This window comes from Aythya marila, assembly GCF_965140915.1.
Source record: "Aythya marila genome assembly, chromosome: 5".
NCBI lineage: Eukaryota > Metazoa > Chordata > Aves > Anseriformes > Anatidae > Aythya > Aythya marila.
The window spans coordinates 53380810-53396523 of record NC_139046.1 but is presented as its reverse complement, the minus strand read 5'-3'; the positions used below and the strand labels follow the sequence as shown (position 1 = coordinate 53396523).

The following is a 15714-nucleotide window of genomic DNA, read 5'->3' as shown; positions in this document are numbered from 1 at the left end:
TTCCTGAGAAACCCAGGAACCCAGCCTCCATCTGTGAGTCCGGCCGCAATCCCAGTCGAGCTGCTTGTGCCTGTGTTCCTGCTGGGATTTCTTTCCCCGTGCAATCCCAGGGAAGACTGAAAGAGTTTGAGTCTCCCCGGGCACCTTCTCCTGCAAAATGCACTCCCTGCTCCCCTCCCAGAGCTGGCTGTGCCCCGGGCCCTGTCCCCTCCCCGCCATGAGGAACCCCAAGCGGTTTCTTCCCGGCAGAGCCTAGCGGAAAGGGGGAGAGACAGATGGAGAGATGGAGCCAAGGAGCTGTTGCTTCCCTGGTAGGATATGAGTAACTCCAAGCGACTTTGGAGGAAGTCACCAAATCCCGTGCCGGGGTACAGTCCAGCTCTGCTCTTCCTGGCACGCCGTTTGGGTACGTGGGGAGCTCGGCCCCATGGCACCGCTGAGTGCCCCCCTGGAGCTGCACAGGACGCTGCCAGCCCTGGCTCCGGGGCCCTCTGCCACGCACATGCAAGGTTTTTGTGCGGGCTGGGACAAACATCACACGGGGACAGCACCCTGGTCCGAGCCAGAGGGAGATTTTTGGGTACTGGGTGGCTATTAATGGGTTCTACGTCCCCACGGGTGCCCTGACCCACGGCATGCCTTGGGACAGCTTTCAGCTGTTAGCAGAGCTGAGGTCCCCTCGCCCCTTGTGCCGCTGAGCCCTTGGCTTTATCAGGGGCTTGGGGCCGGCAGATGCTCCGGCTCCTGCTGAATTGCAGAGGAATCTCAGCTGCTTATCTCTGATTGCATCCAGTTGTCGCTGCCCCCTCCGAGCCTCCCGGTGCTGCCACAGGGATGTGGGATTTGCTCCAGCACTTCAGCTCCGGCTACGGGGCCTCGCGAATTAGGGGGACTAAGAGCAAGGTTACCTGATGGGCTCGCAGATGGGGCTGCAGGCGTCTGAGCCCAGCACCCAGCAGGAGAAAACCGCTCCTCGCACAGCCCCTCACCGTGGGCTCAGCTCCTCCTGCTTCCCCTTCCCCCCGGGGCCCCTCTGCACATTCCTGCTGTCCCCCGGTGGGATGGAGCAGCGGGGGCACTGCTCAGCCCCCTCCCTCCCCATCCACTGCTTTTCGGCCAGGCATCGCCTTCGCCAGGCTGCAAAGGGTTACCTGTTCTCCTGCGCTACCCACAGAAGACAAAAATAGTGGGGATTGTTATTAATAGTGATCTTCATTACCCGGGCTGGAACATCTCCCTTTGTAGCAGTTTCTGGCAATACCAAGGGTCTAATTAGCATTTTTTTTATTTCCCTCTTTTATTCAATTCATTAGCTGTCTTAAGTAACGGCTTCATCAGTCTTGGGGTTTTGTGTGGTTCTGTCTCCTCTTCTTTTTTTTTTAAAAAAAAAAAAAAAACAAAAAAACTTGCAATATGAAGTTAGCAGCCCTCACATTTAGGCACTGAATTTTAACAGCTTTTTCTCTAATTCTTCCACGAAATGCTGACCTTTGCAGCTCCTTACAGGGTTAACGTTTGGCTCTCCCAGTTGACCCTGTCCCAGGTAATCAGAATATTTTATTATTCATCACCCCCCTCCCAAGCCTGGCGAAGCCCCCCATTTGTTCTCACGGGGCTGAGAGCTGCTTCAGATTTGGGGCTTCTCCTCCCCCAGCCTTATTTCGGAGCCCCCTTAGGGCTGCCCTGTATTTCAGCAACCCAATTACCTCGCCACCAGCTCTTTTTTTTTTGGTTTTAACACTGGTTTGAGGGGCTGGCCGTGCTGGCAGGGGGGTGGTGGTGTCACCGCTGTGCCTGGCTCGGTGTCCGCGCTGCTGCTGTCCCCAGCGTGCCTTCGCTTCGCTCTGAATCCCTCCGACTGGTGATTTATCGATTTTTAATGGCAAAAGGCACCTCTTGTCTCCGTGCTGTGGGCAGCCGAGCTCCGTGCTTGTCTCAGCCTCTGCAGAGGCTCGTGGCTTTATCAGGCTGCGTTTTGCAAACACTCAGCTTGTCAAAGGGCTCTGCCCAAAGCCGCAGCTGCGAGAGCTGAGCCTCGGTGGGACAGCGTCCTGCACCTCAGCCCTGCTCCCTCCAGCGTTTCTGGGTTTGGAGGTGATTTCTCATCAAGGCAGGGCTGCTTTCTGCTCCTTCGCCTTACAAAAATAGTCAGCACAGGATCAACACACAGTGAGGTCCCTGGGGGCTCTGTGTTACGCTGTACCGGCGCAGAAGATGCCTTAAAATGTTCCTTCGCTAACCCAAGCGGCCACTTCCCCGCTCCAGATTTTGGCTAAATGCATAAATGGCTCCCCCAGCACTCAGAAGAGGGCCCAGGCAGTTTGGGATGCCAAAAGTAAAACCCCAAGTGCCAAACGCCCGCTGTGAGGTCCCAGCTGCGAAGCCCCAAGCTGCAAAATGCCCAAACCCTGGGGTGCGACACCCCAGCTACCGAAGGCGCCCTCTGAGATGTGAAATCCAATTCCCACGTCCCTGGGGGGTGCCTGCCCGTGCCCCCCCCCAGGAGCTGGTTCTCCGTGTCCCTGCACCCAGCCTGGGCGCTGGGGTGGCCGCGGTGGGGGGCAGCGGGGTTATCTCGCGGGCTGACGCTTTGACACTTGGGTGAGAGCCTGGTAAAACCCCTCGGAGGGGGCCGGGGCAGCCAGATGGGAGGTGTGTGTGTGTGGGGAGGGGAGCTGTGAAATTTCCCACGGGGGCTCCCCATCCTGTCCCGTCCCACTGAGCAGGAGGAGGAGGAGGAGGAGGAGGAGGGCGGAGGGCGGGTAGGAAGGGGAGGTAACGAGGTGGGATTCGTCGGGCTGGGCTCAGAGGGCCGGAGGAGGTCGGTGCTGAGCCCAGGGCGCCGGGGATGAGCTGAGCTGAGCCCGGCAGCATGGAGGAGCTGGCAGAGAGCTATGCCTACGGGGACAACGAGACGGAGTGCGAGTATGAGGAGTGGGGCCCCTCGCTGTCCCTGCTGCCCACCATCTACCTGCTGGTCTTCCTGCTGGGCACGGCGGGCAACGGGCTGGTCCTCTGGACCATCTTCAAGGGCGGCCGCGAGCGGCGGCGCTCCGCCGACACCTTCATCGCCAACCTGGCCGCCGCCGACCTCACCTTCGTGGCCACCCTGCCGCTGTGGGCCGCCTACGCCTGGCTGGGCTACCACTGGCCCTTCGGCACGGCCGCCTGCAAGGTGAGCAGCTACCTGGTCTTCGTCAACATGTACGCCAGCGTCTTCTGCCTGACGGGGCTGAGCTTCGACCGCTACCTGGCCATCGTGCGGCCCCTGGCCACGGCCAAGCTGCGCTCGCGGGTCAGCGGGCTGCTGGCCACCGTGGCCCTGTGGGTGCTGGCCGCCCTGCTGGCCCTGCCTGCCCTGGTGCTGCGGCGGGCGGCGGCGCTGGGGGGGGACGCCAAGGTGACCTGCTACATGGACTACGGGGACCTGGCCGCGCCGGGCACCGAGAGCGCCTGGGAGGTGGGGTTGGGGCTGTCGTCCACCGCCCTGGGCTTCGTGGCCCCCTTCGCCATCATGCTGACCTGCTACTTCTTCATCGCCCGCACCGTGGCCAGCCACTTTCGTCGGGAGCGGGCCGAGGGGCCCCGCAAGCGCAAGCGCCTGCTGACCATCATCGCCGTGCTGGTGGCCGCCTTCGGGGGCTGCTGGCTGCCCTTCCACCTGGTCAAGACCCTCTACGTCCTGATGGACCTGGAGGTGCTGCCCTGGTCCTGCGGCCTCCACGCCTTCCTCAACAACCTCCACCCCTACTGCACCGGCATCGCCTACATCAACAGCTGCCTCAACCCTTTCCTCTACGCCTTCTTCGACCCTCGCTTCCGACGGGCCTGCGCCGCCCTCCTCTGCTGTCGCCCCCCCGGCCCCGGGGCCGAGCGCTCGGGCAGCTTCTCCTCGGGGCACAGCCACCCCCCGGGGGGCAAAGCGGGGCCGCCCGGGGGGGGCAAGCTGGACCCCGCCACCCAGGAGACGCTCTTCCGCGCCTGAGCCCCCCCATCCCGACCCCAGCACCCCCCCTGAGCTGGTCTCCTCGGGGAGAGGCCCCTGTGTTTTTTTTGGGGGACCCCCCCCTCCTGTTTTCTCAGCGCCCCAGAGCCTGGCTTGCTTTGGGGAGCCTCTGCTTGTGGGATACTTTTGTGGGGGGGGGGGGATACCAAAGCATGGGTGGGTGGGTTGGGCAGGGGCAGCGGCCGCGAGATTTGTGACAAATAAATGAATTTTGGTTACAAAAACAAAGGAGCGGAGTATGCGAGTCCCTCTGGGGTGATGGAGGGGGTGTGGGGGGGCTGCATGGGTTGGGGGGGGATTTGTTGTGTGTGTGTGTGCCCCCTCCCACGCCCCCCACATTTTGGGTGCACGCTGTGCATCCCCACACGCTTTGGGAAGTGCAAAAATTCCCACCCCTGAGCGCCGCTTTGCCGCACCGCAGCACGGTGAGACCGGAGTGAAAACCAGAAAAAGAACCTCCCCCCCCCCAAAAAAAATAAAAATCCTCTGGTGCACGGGGTGGGAGCTCAGCCCGCCCCAGTGGGAGGCTCTGATTGCATCAGGCAGCTGTCCCCTTCTCCCAAATCCCCGTTTGAGGTTTTTATCCTCCTTATCTCAGGCCAGATACACCCTGAGTGGTTCCCCCCTGGGGCCGTGGATGCCATCAAGCAGCCAGGGACCGCTGCCCGTGCCCCAGGCCAGCACCGAGGGCACCCCCGTGGTGTGGGCTCGGGGCCAGTTTGGGGCTGGACGGCGTTTTGGGGACCCCATCCCCTTCCCCATCCTCCCGTGGCGCCAGCAGGACAATGGCCTGCGCTAGCCGGGGATTTTGATGACCCACCAAAACGCTCTTCTCCCGTTTCCATCTCCAGGCCCAGCCGCTTCCTGAGGCTTCGCTCTAAATAAATCTTCCCCCTATTTGCTATTTACATCCTTCATTTACTCGCGATTAACTATCCTGTCTCCTTGGCCTTTGTTCCCACTTGGAAAGGATGCGGGATCATTACTTGGTTCCTCGCGGAGCTTCCCGTTGTTTCGAGGGGGGGAGGAGGGCTGGGGCGACCTTGCTGCCTGCCCCGTCTTCGATTTGGGACCAGCTGAGCCTCGCTCATCACCCCTTAGGGACAGCCCTTTGTCTCGATGCAGTAAATCAGGAAGGTGGCCGGGGAGGAGACTTGGTTTGGGTAACAGCAAAGGGGGTGCAGCCGTGGAGGTGAGCCTACTGGGGCTCTTTGCACCCTGGCTGGGGCTTTTTTGGGGTTTCCCCATGGTTTCTGGCTTGGGCTAAGAGCCAGGGGGTTGGGATGCTGGAAATGCTGCATCCGAGACCATGGCCCAAAGGGAAATTTGGGGTGTGTAGAGTCAAGGTGCCCTGCTGGAAAACGCAAGGAAAAGAGCTCCTGGCTCCTGCTTATCCACTCGGCCCCCCTCTCCATCCTCCTGGCCACCACCCCTAAATAAGCTGGCCCCAAAGGGGGGCAGAGGGAGCCCTGATTTGTGTTTTTTTTTAGGAGCCCAGGCATGGGCAGCTTCCTCCCAGGCACGGATATAGGCACGGGGCACCTCGCCAGCGGCGGCGGGAGCTGTGGACTTTCTATCCGGCTGCTGGAGATTTCCCTTTTCCCTCGGAGGAGGGAAATGCTGAGCCGAGGAGTCTCAGGGGGGAAATGCAGGGACACTTCAGAAAAACAAGGCCGGAGAGAGGGGGGGAAGGGGCAGCGGGTCCGGACCAACGGTCGGAAGGAGATAAGGAAGGTGTTGCCTTCCTGCGGCAGCGCAGGGGGAAAGGCGGCTGCGGAAAGATGAGGAGGGAAGATAGAGGGGATGGAGGGGGGTGGGGAGCCCTGCCAAATCCCTGCCACGGCCAGGAGCATCCTCGGAAAAAAAATAATGGGGAACTGGGGGTGAATTTGGGTGCGATGGGATCCTTGAGGAGCGACGCCGTGCCTTGCTGCGGGGCCTGGCTGGCTGCAGGGCTCCAGCATGGCGTGGGTGGCCCCAGTGGGGACACGGGCACAGTGGGGACGTGGCACTGGGACAAGGGCAGTCTGCACAGGGAGATGGGGGCAGTGGAGAAGCCAGCACGGATGGGGATAGGACCCTCAGGAGCCTCCCAGCCCAGGACGGGAGGCTCAGCCCCCAGCTCCCAGCTCCCAGCTCTGCGTCCCACCGGAGGTGCAAAAATAATGTCACGGCGTGCCGAGCCCGGCTGATGTCCCCAGGTGTCCCGTGAGGCCAGCTTGCCTTTGAAGTCACCTCCTTGTTTACACTTTCACGCTTTCCTCCCCAAAGCAAACGGTGGCAGGGAGGGGACCCCACGTCACCCTCAGTCCCTGCTGGAGGGGCTGCGGTGCCGTGGCGAGGTGGGGCACGGCCCCAGTTTGTGCTGGAAACACCTGAATTTGTCCAAACTTGGCTTACTCATTGGGCAGAGGAGGTTTCGCCAGACCTCGCAGCTCAGAAATAACTGAGAAAATAATTATGGGGTGAGAAACGTCTGCCTTCCTCTGCTCAGCCCCCAGGGAGAGGGCAAGGGGGGAGATTTCAGTCCTTCGCTGCCCTGTTGTGTCCCCAGCACATGAGTCCCTGGGCTACCCACCCAAAATCTGTCCCCGTGGTGGGCAGTGAGCCCTGGGCCCTTCACCAGGTGGTGTGTGTTAGGAGGAGAGAGAGCTTCAGGAGTTGGTGGAAAGCTCCGTGGACCTTGGAAAGGCAGAGTTTAGGCGATAAATAATGAGGGGATGGGCTTAAAGGGGTTAAAATGGCTTGAAATGGAAGGAGACTTTTTTTTTTTTTCATGTTTCCAGCAGCCCCTGTGCCTTCAGCCAGCTGAGGGGTGAAAGGCTTGGAGGGTCTGGCTGGCCCCACAGCTCCTGGGGAGGGCAGGAGATGGAGGGAGGGAGGACGAGGAGGGAAAGAGGGGTTGGAGACGGATGGGTGGAATGAAAATGGGGGTGCTGGGGCGAGGCTTGGGTGTCCCCAGGGCCACGCGTGCCGGCAGGACACGACACAGCTGCTGCCCGACCTCTGGGCCCCAGCCCGAAGGAGCAGCCCCCGGCCGCCCCGGGGAGCCGGGTGACACCGCAGTGACCTGGCCGCCAGCAGCTGGGCCCCGCCGCGCCGGGAGGTGCTGCTGGAGGAATAACAGGAAGCTCAGGAGGGGAAAACACGGCTGATGCCTTCTGCAGGTTGTTTTCCACCTCCTTCCCGGCCGGTCCCGCGTGTCCCCGCCGCCACCACTGCATGCCCGTGGCCCTGGGACCGCACTCACGCGCCCCCCGCCCCAGCCCCGAGACAGGCTGCACTGGTGTTCTTTATTGTTGAGGTTCAGCTCTGAAAAAGTGCTCACTGTTACAAAAGTACACGTTTATAAAATGTGCTCCGTACAAAGACCGGGTTGTGGGGTCGAACTTGGCGCTTCCCACTTCGCCTTCCCCATCCAGCAGCGCTTGGTGTAGCATGGGGAAGGGGGAAAGAAAGGGGGAAAGGAGGAAAGAGAGAGAGAGAAAGGAAGAGAAGGGAAGAGAAAAGAGAAGGGAAGAGAAGGGAAGAGAAGGGAAGAGAAGGGAAGAGAAGAGAAGAGAAGAGAAGAGAAGAGAAGAGAAGAGAAGAGAAGAGAAGAGAAGAGAAGAGAAGAGAAGAGAAGAGAAGAGAAGAGAAGAGAAGAGAAGAGAAGAGAAGAGAAGAGAAGAGAAGAGAAGAAGAAAGGAAAGGAAAGGAAAGGAAAGGAAAGGAAAGGAAAGGAAAGGAAAGGAAAGGAAAGGAAAGGAAAGGAAAGGAAAGGAAAGGAAAGGAAAGGAAAGGAAAGGAAAGGAAAAAGAAAAGAGGATGAGGGTATGGCTGAGGGAAGGAGAGGACAACAGGAGGGCAGGGCAGCTGCCTCCACGCCCGGGCGCTCCCCAGCTCGCTGCAGGACTGGCCGTGGCTGTGGTGTGGGGGCACCTGGCGTGGGGCTGGCACCCTCAGGCAGGTCCCTGCCCTCCCCATGCAGGGCAGTGAAGCGTGAGGGAAGGCCCTTTTGCTTCAGAAAGGCAGAAAATTGGTCTGGATGAATTCAGGGATGCTGGGGAGCTTTGAATTCGCACTTTCTCCTCCGTCACCCAATAACAGGGTCAGAAACTGCTGGGGAAAACACATATTTGGTCCTTGGTATCCAGAGGCTGTTTTGGTGGGGCAGGGGCAGACACCGAAAAGAAAAAAGAGACCCCCCAGTGCCTCTATCCCCGGAGGCAACATCACTGGGCTCTGCTCTCCTGCGGGCCTGGGGGGCTCTGCCACGGGGCCCGCAGTGATTTGCACCCAGCCTTCTGCCCTCACGCTGCTACCAGCCCCGGGAGAGACTCGGTGCTGGGGGTGGAGTCATCAAGCCAGCACATTGCCTTATTTTTCCCCGTTTTTCTTTTTTTTTTTTTTTTTTTTTCTTTTTTTTTTTTTTTTTTTTTTGGTTGGTTGATTTGTTTCTAAACTGTGCATCTACACTCCAGCTACAGGCATGGAAACATGGTAAGAAAATAAAACAACTCACGGGAGGCCCCTCCTCGGGATGCATCCGGCAGGCAAGCAGCCCCAGGGAAGGGGCAAGGGGGGTGGGGGGGGCTTTCCCCAAGCAAAACCCACCCCGGGAGGCCGAGGATGGGAGCAAATGCTTCTTGGCAGCAAAGTGCTATGTGGCCACAGGGGTTTTACAGCTGGGGTGGAGGCCGTAGTCCTCGGCCCTGCATGCTGCAGGAACGGCCACAAAGACGGTGGAAAACGCACGTGGGAGCAGCGGCCACCCTGGCTGGGCAGAGGGGCTGTTGGCTTTATTTTTTTCTTCCTTTTTTTTTTTATTCCTTTGGAGTTCCTTCTGCCTCCTAATGACGAGATCAGGACGGGTTCCCCAAGCCATCTGGCACCTGGAATGGCCCCGAACCTGTGCAAAACTTCGGAGGAGGAGGGAAAGGAGCAAAAAGGTGGCTGGTGAACGCCGTGCCCGGGAGCTGCTCGTGGGGCTTTGACTCTTGTCCCAGTGCCAGGAACGATGGCCCTGGGGCTGTCTGTGAGTCCGAGCGGCAGCCAGGGTCACCAGCGAGGCGCAGGTCTGTCCCCCAGCGGGCGGTGGCACTGGGCCAGGTGGCAGTGCCATGTCCTGGGCTTGGCCCCCACATTTTGGCAAGGTCGCAGAGCACGGGCAGGGTTCAGGGAGCTGGAGGCTGCCGGGCTCTTGCTCCACCGGTGCTGTTTACGGGGTGAAAGTGAGGATTTCCATGTTTTTCCCCCCAAGGCAGTGGGTGCGGGCATCCCTCAAGGCACACGCTGCTTTCGGGGGGTCTCTCTCCCAAATGGAGGTCCCTTTCCCCCCCAGCTGCAGCCCCTGCCCCATCTCCCACTGACTGGCACCGCGTGGAGGCTCCTGGCCCCGGGACCCCCCCGTGAGCCCCCTGTGCCACCACCTCCACCAGCCCCAGGAGCTGGGGGGGGGGGCTCCAGACTCCGCTGGGGTTCATGGCAGTGGTATTGGTGTTGGTCCTGGGGTGAAAATTCCCCATTTCTGGGCAAAAGAAGAGGGGAACCGTCCCCCGGTCTCCCCAGGACGGCCAGGCACGGGGGGGGACAGCGGGAGGGGACAAGGACAAGGCACAGTCCGGTGTCCCCACCAGGCGGTGGGGGCCGGGGTGGGGAGCGGGGGAGGCTGGGGGTGGCTGGGGGCAACGGGGGCGAGCCCCGCGTCCCAGCCTCCCCGGCCGTACCTAAACCTCCTCGTCCTCGCTGGCTTTGCTCCAGCGGTGGCAACAGTTGGCCGTGATGCCCAGCAGGAAGTTGGTGGCCACCGAGGCGATGGAGACCACGAAGCCCACGAAGGCGATGAAGAGATAGTCGTCCAGGGTCAGGGTGAGGTGGCAGGCCTTGAAGCTCTCCTCCGTCAGGGAGAAGAGGGGGACCCCTTTCACCTCCAGGGGGGCCTGGCACTTGGCCAGCTGTGAATCTGGCAAGGGGAGCGGCGTCAGGATGCCGCAAATTTGGGGTTGGGGGATAGGAGGGGATGCGGTGGGGAACAGGGGGCCGCCTTACCTGAGGCGCAGAGCTGGATGCGGCTCTTCAGCCATTTGAGGAAGGGCTCCATGGCGCAGCCGCACACCCAGGGGTTGCCGCCGATGCGCAGGGTCACCAGCCCCGTCAGCCCCTCCAGGGCATCGAGGCTGAGCGCCGACAGCCCCCCGTAGCTGAGGTCCAGCTCCCGCAGCTGCGCCAGCCCCCGGAACGCCTTGGGGTGCACCTTGCACAGCCAGGGGTTGTGGCTCAGGTCGAGGCGCAGCAGCTCGCTGGCCTCCAGGAACATGTCGGCCGTCACCAGGCTGAAGTTGTTGTAGCTCAGGTCCAGGTGGGTGAGGCGCCGGGCGCCGAGGAACAGCCTGGTGGGCAGGGTCTCCAGCGAGTTGTTGCGGAGGTCGAGGACGCGCAGCTGGGCGTAGCAGGCCAGGTAGCCCAGCGGGATGCTGGCGATGCGGTTGTGGGCCAGGCTGAGGTTGCCGGTGTCCAGCGGCAGCTCGGCGGGCACCGAGAAGAGCCGCTGCCCGCTGCAGTCCACCGCCTGCCCGCGGCACGTGCACAGCACCGGGCAGCCCGCCCCGGCGCCCGCCGCCGCCACCACCGCCACCACCGCCGCCACCACCCAGGGGCCCAGCAGCATGGCGGGCCGGCGGCCAGCCCCCGGGCCCATCTCAGAGCCCGGCGAGTGCCATGCCGCGGGGAACGGGGCGGCCAGCCGGCCTCAGCGCGGGGACAGCCCGCCGGCCGCACCGCAGCGGCATCCTCTGCCCGTCACAGCCCGGCGGGGACCATGCTTGGGGGGGGGGTGTCACCCCTCCGCTCACACCGAGGGCTGCTGGTGGTGGCTGAGGAAGATTTGGGGAGCGGAGGTGGGCTCCGAGCTAGCCAAGCAGTGCTTGGGGTGTCCCGGAGACATTCGGGGGGCTCAGCGAGTCCCCCCCCGGCACAGGGCTGCCGTCAGGCCGTTCTCAGCCGCCTGTGGAGAAGAGGGGTGAGAGAAACCCAAGCTAGCGGTACGCCCTGCTGAGGGGGGGGGCTGTGGCTCACGGGGTGTCCACGCCACCCCCAGCCCTCGCCGTGCCTCCGCCAGCAGAGCACAAAGAGGGCCCCGAGCCCACCGGCTGGGCTCGGCTCATCCTGGCAGGCGGTGGGCAGAGCCAGGGGCGTAGCAGCCGCCGCCGTCAGCTCTGCCCGCGGCCGGGGACACCCTCCTGGCCTGGCCCCCGCAGAAAGAACCTCATCCCCACGCCCGGCCCTCCCTCCGCCACAGCATCCCTCGCCCAGGCGGCCCCGCTGCCTGGCCATCTTTGCTCCTTCCTCCCTCGCCCCGTGCCCTCCCCACATCTCCATCTTTTCCCCACCTCAGCCGGTTTTTGCCGGGGGAATTGCCGCCCCAGCCGCCCCCCCAGCCCTTCCCCGCCATGGTTGCCGATCCCTCCGGTGGCGCCGGGGGGACGTGGGGGTCCCCGGGATACTCACGCTGCCCGGGGGACGAAGCAGGGCTCGGCTCCCCGCCACCGCGAGGCCTGGGTGGCCAGGCAGGGGTCCTCAGGTGGCCACCAAGTTGGGCAAGTGGCTCCTGCAGCCGCAGCCAGGGCTGCTGCCGAGCCTGGCAATCGGAGCAGGTCTTTCCCCACCTCCTTCCTCCCCTCCTCCTCCTCGTCCTCCCTTGTCTCTCTCTTTCTCTGTCTCTCGTTTTTTTTTTTTTTTTTTTCCCTTTTTTTTTTTTTTCCTTGAGGGCCAGATACTGACGTTTCGGTGTCTCTTAGCAACTGCCTCCACATCTCTGAGCAACAGGAGAGCGGGATGTGGAGCCGCCAGAGCGATGGAGACGGTGGAGGAGAGCAATGCCCCCGCTCCGGGGACACCCCACCCGGGGGGACGAAGCGGGACGAGGGGCAGCGGGTGGCATCCCACCACCCACGGGGGGCTCGGCTGCTCCCCAGCCCACCGGCTGCCCTCAGCACGCCCCCCGGCCCCAGGGAGCACCCCCATGGGATGGGGTGAAGCAGGGTTTGCCGGGCTCTGCAAACAGAAACCGAATACGGGCCAGCAGGAGGGGAAAACGAGGTGCTCCAGAGCTAAGCCAGGAGCGACTGCACCCAGCTGAAATGTTGGGTTGGTTTTGTTTCTTTTCCCTTTTTATTTATTTATTTATTTTGTATTTATTTGTTTGCAGACCTGGGAAACGCCTCGAGCCGCAGCTGGTTGTTTTTGCTCCACGTGAAGCAATCATTTCTGGTTCTCCGCTCATTTCATACGGGGAGGGGGCAAAGCCATCTTTAGTGCCCCCCCCCCCCCTTGCAGCTGGCTTCTTTAAATGCAAATGAAGCTTTTGGAACAAAAGGCTGCTCTGGCAACACTGGAAACATTGCGATAACACGGGCATGACATTTGGGAAAGGAGGCACTTTCAAAACCGAGCCTGCCTGTATTCCCTTCCCTTTCTTTTCCAGCCTTCTCCCGCTGTTTTGGCGGAGTTGCCTCCATCCCAGCTGAAAACGCCAGCCCGATCGACCCAGTTTTTTCCCTATTTCGGCCTGGTGGCATCTCCCAGATGCTGGGGGCTCTTTGTTCCCCGTGGGACAGCTCCTCCTAGCCACGGCAGCCCGCAGCCAGACGGCGCGTGGCCGCGGCTGCCTCTCCCCGGGGTGGGTATTAATTGGCGCTGCTCGTCGCCCAGGGTCCCAGCGGGCTTCAAGAGGAGCTCCAGGAACCAAATACACCCAGACGTCCCTGGAGCCAGATGCAGCTCAGCCAGACACGTAATTAGAGATAAGACCCATGCCTGGCTGCAAATCTCTTCCAGAGGATCTATTAGTACACCATTTATGGCTGCATTTGCAGCAAATAAATGAGCAAATAAGCCCCACCAGGGCTCATTTCTAATGGCTCTCAAGGCCAAGCGTCAGAGCTTGGCTTGTGGCCGCCCTCACCAACCATCTCCCTCCCCAAATGAAGGGGTGTTAGCAGCCCAGCAGCCTGCTGGAGACGTCATGAAGGTGCTGTGGACTACCGAGATGGTTATGAGCACCCCCGAAGGAGATGCAAACTGCTCTCCTGGAGCTGGGGGACGATGTGCTCACCTCCTCCCTCTCCTCTGGGGCTGGGAAACACCTGGGGCTGCCCTCCTGCTCTTTACCAGCTCACCCACAGGTGGCCAGAGCACCTCTGCGATGTCCAGCCCCATAAAAAGAGCATTTCTGGTACAAAACCACATGCAGAAGGCTGCTGATTTTTCAGATGACTGCTCCAGATGATGCTTTTCTCCCTCCCTACATTTTTTGGGGAGGCAGCAGCAGCAAGGCAGCAGCGTGGGCTGCCCCTTGCATCCAGCTCTGCACAGCCACTGGCCAGGCTCACCCCAGTCCCTTAGATCCTGAGGTGACTTTGGGCAGCCCAGCTCAGTAAATTTGCCTCATATTCAGATTGGGCTTTATCACTCACATGGGAGCCACCGGATCTCAGCTCCCTCGCTGCTCACAGGATGTGCCCAGCTCTTGAGCTGCGGGTATTTAAGTAATAAAAGCAGCGCGGAGTGCAGCTGACCTCCAGTTTCCTCGGCACCATTCTCGATATAGCAGACCGATCCTTAATAATTACTTTTTAACTACTCTGCAGCCATTAACGTGCTTACACTAAGTCAACCCGGCCTGAGTGCTGTCACGGTAGGACTGGTAAGGCTCAGGAAGATCGGAGCCGTGCCAGGATCCTGGCAGCAGCACTTACAAAGGGCTTTATTTGACTTTGTTTTGGGTCTCTTTCCATCCAAGATACATTTTTAGTTTGGCTGACACTCTTTGTAATTACCAGCTGGTGGCAGAGAGCCAAAACCCAAATCTGCTTTCTGAGCCGAACGCGGCACATTCGTGCCAAGGTAGGGTTTTACAACTTCCAAACGCTTTGTAATCGGTTAAGCAGGTTTCGCTCTCGTGGGATTTGTCTCCAAGCTGCAAGGGACGTGGCTTCTGTAAGGATGTGTATGGTTTTCCTCCATGGGCTGCCCTTGCCTACTTCCTTCCCATGCCGACAACACAGCACGGCTATTGCTCATCGCTGGGAGCGTGCAAACTGCTCGGAGGAGATTGCAGCCTGGGTTTAGCCCAAATTTCAGCCCCCCAGGGCTGCTCCTCACCCTACCCCACCACCCAGCAGCAGCTGGGCAGATCCTGCTGCACCACAGCTCTGTCACCCTGAGGCTACCTGGGCTTTTGAAGCTTTTTTTTGTTTGACCAAAAGCTTTAATGTCAGCAAAGGCCATCCTAACAGCACCTCCACCTGGCCCAGCCGCAGCTGTTTTGGTCCCACAGGGGCTGAAGCAGCCTTGCTGGCTGCGATCTCCACGGGCCATTACGCTTCTGGTGGGGACATGGATGTCCTCATGGGGATGTGGTGCTCCTGCTGGGGACAGTGCTGTCGTGGTGGGGACAGGAACTATCAGCATGGCTTCAAAACAGCCGAAAAATGGCCTTAGCTCTTCTGATGTAGGAAACCACAGCAGTTTGTGAGCTGGAGGTCTGCACTGGAGGGCTTCTGCCAGCCCCCCGAGGGCAGTCCTTTGGCTGGAGGGGGAGGGATGGTCGGCACTGTAAGCCCCAATGTGTGCTGTGGGGGACAGATGCTGGTGGGTCCAGGTGGACAAGTGGTGGCACCTGGGTGAGAATGACCTGGGAAACAGCACACAGCTGCCCTGCGGGATGCTCGGGCACCCCGCCTGCCTCCTGCAGAGGCTGTGGTCAAGGACGTCGTGAAGCAGAGGCTGCCTTGGCCCAGAGCCTCAAGTCTCCCTGTGCTCTGATTGCTAGAATAGAAAGAGATGGATAACAGGCCAGACAACACCAGGAAAACAAACAAACAAACAAACAAAAACCAGGAAAAAAAAGCTCACTTTTTTTTTTTTTTTTGTGTCTCTGGCTCCACAATGGCACAGCCAACTGTGAACAGCTTGGGTAGATTAAACCTCTTTCCTTCTCAAAAGCTGAAGAAATCCAGATTAAGTGGAGACGTTCCAGATGCTGGCTGCTCCGAAAGAAGGAAAACACAATGTGGATACAGGACGTGTCTGACAAGCAGGACTCCTCAGTGAGGGGCTCTGGAGCTTGCACACGTATCAAGAGATGACAGGTACAGGAGATACTTTCTCCCTTTAGGACATATTTTCTCCTTTTAATGATGAAAGGACCTTCTAATGTGCATGGCCAGATGCTGATTGTGCAGACTCAGTGCCCGTGGCCTGGCCTCTCCCATTACTGGGAGCACTACTATGGAGCCAAGCAGAGAGCTTAGATTAATTAAGCACAAATCTGCTTCAGCTTCCTGGTTACTCCAGGCCCAGCACAGCTCTCGTCATGGAAAACATACGTTTTTCCCCTCCATAACTCAGTTCTGACTCTCAGCTCATATCCTGAGCTCCAGAGCCCTGCATCTGCTGAGATGACACCGGGGACTGTGCTCTGGTCAATTACTCAGCAGTCAGCCTGGAAAAAAAAAAAAAAATCAGATTGCTTTCGAGGGCCTGTTGTGGCCAGGCTGGCATTGTCTGTGAGGGACTTTGACCCAGCCTCAGGCCAGCAGCACCAGCCTGATGCCCGAGCTGGGGCTGTGCAGGGAACCAGATGCCCCAAGGACCCCTCACAGCCTGGCAGGGCTCTGAAATGGCTTCGTGCTTTTTATTGATTATCCATCCTGGACTGGAAATGC

At 60.2% G+C, this 15714-nt stretch overlaps 2 protein-coding genes across 2 annotated transcripts; one reads left to right on the top strand and one right to left on the bottom strand.

Moving 5' to 3' along the window:
• The first annotated feature begins 2805 nt into the window (after nt 1-2805).
• APLNR (apelin receptor) lies at nt 2806-4120 on the top strand. Its single transcript, XM_082762465.1, has one exon. It carries the CDS (start codon nt 2873-2875, stop codon nt 3983-3985), a length of 1113 nt encoding a protein of 370 aa, XP_082618591.1. The 5' UTR covers nt 2806-2872; the 3' UTR covers nt 3986-4120.
• A 5594-nt stretch (nt 4121-9714) lies between these two features.
• Nucleotides 9715-12037, bottom strand: LRRC55 (leucine rich repeat containing 55; the record flags this gene model as incomplete). The annotated part of the gene is made up of 3 exons (XM_082760694.1): nt 11495-12037; nt 10037-10991; nt 9715-9950 (listed from the first exon to the last, which is right to left on the bottom strand). Exons 2-3 carry the CDS (start codon nt 10683-10685, stop codon nt 9715-9717), a joined length of 885 nt encoding a protein of 294 aa, XP_082616820.1. The 5' UTR covers nt 10686-10991; nt 11495-12037.
• Between the last annotated feature and the right edge of the window lie 3677 nt (nt 12038-15714).

Bases quoted from the DNA above. Each gene is read 5' to 3' on its own strand.
- APLNR (XM_082762465.1), top strand. From the start codon at position 2,873: ATGGAGGAGCTGGCAGAGAGCTATGCCTACGGGGACAACGAGACGGAG.